At 33.7% G+C, this 3,715-nt stretch overlaps 1 protein-coding gene across 2 annotated transcripts; it reads left to right on the top strand.

Annotated features, from left to right (window-relative positions):
• The first annotated feature begins 596 nt into the window (after nucleotides 1-596).
• Nucleotides 597-2,439, top strand: LOC107823582 (uncharacterized). Of its 2 annotated transcripts, none has more exons than XM_016650271.2 (3): nucleotides 597-1,108; nucleotides 1,256-1,317; nucleotides 2,078-2,439. In XM_016650271.2, exons 1-3 carry the CDS (start codon nucleotides 628-630, stop codon nucleotides 2,219-2,221), a joined length of 687 nt encoding a protein of 228 aa, XP_016505757.1. In that variant the 5' UTR covers nucleotides 597-627; the 3' UTR covers nucleotides 2,222-2,439. The 2 variants fall into 2 exon arrangements, with proteins under 2 accessions (XP_016505757.1, XP_016505756.1); XM_016650270.2 differs by having other exon boundaries at nucleotides 1,247-1,317.
• The last annotated feature ends 1,276 nt before the right edge of the window (nucleotides 2,440-3,715 follow it).

Here is a 3,715-nt window from a genome sequence, read left to right as displayed (position 1 = left end):
TCAACGTAACTGGTCTCCTTTCCATCTTCCTTAGAAATTGATTTAAGTATGGACACAAATGACTTGAAATAGGAAGAAAAAATTTAGGAAAAGCCGATTATCCTTCTTTTACGAATAAAATTCTTATAGTAATTAGTGTAGAAAATCATTTCCTCAACATTTCTTGAAGTACCTAATTCATGTATTAACCTCACCTTGTTCAGTATTTCGTGGAATGCCTCTTTATAAAGTAGTAGTAGTAGTAACACCTCATCTTCAAACAGTACAAATCTTCGAGTGAGTTAATTATTGAAATCTAGGACTAATGTTAAGCAATTAAAGCAGCCACCTCTATAACGAGTTATGATTTAATTTGACTTTCATTTCATTAGTTTAAGTTTAATTAATTTCTTTTCTTTATCCTGAACGTTCATTGTGAAATTTTCTTTTAATATCTGAAGAAGTTCTCTTAAATATTTAATTGATAAAAGCTAATGTGAAAAAAATACACATGTTACGCATTTGTTGGTTGGTGTAATCAACGCACGGACGGGGATAAGTTATTTTTTGTTCTCTCACCTTTTATTAAATTTTCCTTTCATTCGTTTTGAGCCTGCCTTCCCAATTCCTTGTGAAAGGAATTGAGAAATGCCCTTTTACAGAATTCTTAGAATGGGTTGTGGCGTTTCCAAGATAGATGCCAATGGCGTCGCCACACCTAACAGGATCCTTCCCAATTTCCCTAATAGAAGGAGGCACAAAGAATGCACCCCTTCAAAGAAAGAACCATTGTTGTTGATGCATGAAATACCAGATGAAGATCATGCAAATATTAATAGTCATTCAATATCTTCTCCAAAATGTGATGACAATATGAGTTGTGTCACCTCTGAGGGGTCTAATGAAAAAAGGGTTGCCAAAATAATGGCAATTGTTCAAGAAGAGGAAAACAATAATGAAGGAGGAGGAGTGCATGAAAATGGAGGAGAGAAGGATGATAATAATGACGATGACCTAAGGGCCATTAATAAGCTTCGTGTTGACGAGGAAGATGGTGATGTTTACCCTGGTTCACCAAGTTTTAGGGTTTATTTCACCGATACGGATGTTGAAAACAACAAGAATGACGGTATGTGTAATCATAAATTAATTAGCTTTACATTGGGTGTATGTCACCACTGTCTCTCCAGGATTGGAATTAAGTAGACGGACAAATTTTAAGTTTTTCTTATTTATCTTTTCTATGTTAATAATGATTAAGTACTAGTTGCGGCAGGTAATAACAAGGTTGGCCTGAAGGACATAACCCCAGTTGCAGCTACCATATCATCAACAAAGGTAGGCACATATGATTTCAAATTACAATTATCTCTGTTCAACTATAAAGGGGTTGACATTTTATCTTTCCTTAATTTCCTTCGCATTAATACATTGGCCATCATGGGCTTACGAAAAATTGAGATCTGTTACCTTCTTTTGCCTCATTTCTTTTTCGTTTAGAAAAAAGCTACATTTTAATTAATTAAAAGAAGAAATTCATAGCTTATATTAAAAAGAGAATAGATGTAATTTTTCGTTCATCAATATAAGAATATTGCTTGTGGATACCTTTGCCAATTCTATTCATTTCCAAAATATGTAAAACATTTTCATCATTCTCCACCTGCGTGCCTTAATAATTGTGATAGACATGTTAATTTTGCTATTAGAAGTGGTAGCAATTGTCCGTTTATTCAAAATCAGTTGGCTTCCAAATTCTATGTACAGTCATAATTGAGTTATACTAATATTCATTGTTTTAGAAATGAGAAAATTGGGGGTAGGAGAAATAGGGGAAGGAATTGCAAGGTGGGGCCGGAATCAAACCTATACCAAGAAAATAAAAGTTCAGGTTGAGCTACTAAGATTCTCCTATTAATATTTGGTTATTAGTTTAAACTTATAACGTTCCTATATAACCTTAAATATAATATATATTACTCTATTGTTGGCTTATAAACCAAAAGATTAACTGCCATCAAACTGAACATGCATGCATTCACCACTGTTTTATTTCTTTTCTAGCTCTCACTTCCCCATATTTATAAATTTCCTACAGGAGTGTGTGGTCAAGGAGGAGAAGAAGGAAATAAGAAAGAAGAGTTTTAGAAATGTACTACCAAGAAACCTGTTGAATGTTCGATCATCGTCTAACTCTTCAACTCGCTCCACACACCACCACAATACTCATCATCCAGCTTGATCATATCATGCATGCAGAAGGGAACAACACCTCCATAGGCTTCGTGTAATTAATGGGAATTTGAGAATTGAAGTGTAACCTTTCAACAAAAAGAACAGACGTTGAATTTATTTGTAAACAAAATATTCTTCTATATGTGTTGTTTTCCTTCCTTTCTTATAAACACTTCTACCTGTTTTGTTAGTCGTTTCAAATATACTATTAACAAGATGTGATTTTATCCGTTTTGGATTAAGTTGGTAGAATTTTCACAATGTGAATCTCACACGGAAAATAGATTCTTTGACTCATGTAATCTAAGAAGATCAAATAACTGTTCACTCAACCACTTAAATTAAATACAACATGATAGATGTATAAAAAATGTATGATTTATGTATAAATATGTGAATAACCGTATATAATAAATGTATAATTTATGTATACCGGCTAGAAAAAAAATAATGCATCTTATGTAAAGATCCCTGTTATGAGTACGTGCTGAAATGCATATGCGTGGACAAGTACAATTTTATCCATGGACCTGACGGCCTACGTCTAGTTAATGTCTTTGCAATGATTTGCCGATTAATGATACAATTCGGGATAAACAAAAACTGAAAAACAACAATAATTGAAGCAAACTAATGATATATTTGATTAAGAATTTAAGATAATCGAAAGTAGTTTAAATAATAAATAGAGAAGGAATCTAGAACCCAAGTGAATGTCTCAAACAAAAATCAAAAATTATGCAATCGTCTCCGAAGAATAATAAAGTAGAAACCCTAGATATAAAGGAAGGAGAAGAAGATTGCCCTCAAGAATTCAATCCGTTAAAACAGGTAATCCAAAGTCGAACTCGAACCTAGAGGTTCCAAATCTCTCTCAAGAGTTTTCTTAAGTCAAAATATGCTAAGTGGCTAATGAAATAACCCTATTCTATTATAAATTCTCTATGGGTAATAAAATAGGAAAAAGTTCCAAAATTAATTTTTCAAAACAACTTGCGAGACCAAACTGTAACCCCACCCGTGCCACACAGTTGAACCGTGTCGAATTTCAAAAGCTTATTTTCTTTAGCTCTTCAAGGCCCTCTTGAACCGTAGCCAATGGTTGGTGAAACCATGTCACACGGGTTGGGATGGGGTCTTGATACTTTAATTTTCAAGACTCCAAACATGGTATTCCTTGCATGAATCCTCAAAGTGACTCTCTAAATATCTTCTAATCAATTCTCAAAACTCCAAACATGGTATTCCTTGCATGAATCCTCAAAGTGACTCTCTAAATATCTTCTAATCAATTCTCAAAACTCCAAACATGTATTCTTTGCATGAATCCTCAAAGTGACTCTCTAAACATTTTCTAGTCAATTGTTGAAGATCATGCAACATTTTAGCGTGTATCCCTTGGATGTTCTTGGACTTGGAGTGAGTCAATTGTCCTCTAGATAATTCGGGTCATCCTCAATATTCTTTGCTCTGCCCGGGTTATCTAGGATCGTATATTAAC

Source organism: Nicotiana tabacum, chromosome 8 (assembly GCF_000715075.1).
Source record: "Nicotiana tabacum cultivar K326 chromosome 8, ASM71507v2, whole genome shotgun sequence".
In the NCBI taxonomy this organism is placed as follows: domain Eukaryota; kingdom Viridiplantae; phylum Streptophyta; class Magnoliopsida; order Solanales; family Solanaceae; genus Nicotiana; species Nicotiana tabacum.
Note: the sequence above shows the minus strand (reverse complement) of the source record. Positions and strands in the feature narration are given on the sequence as shown.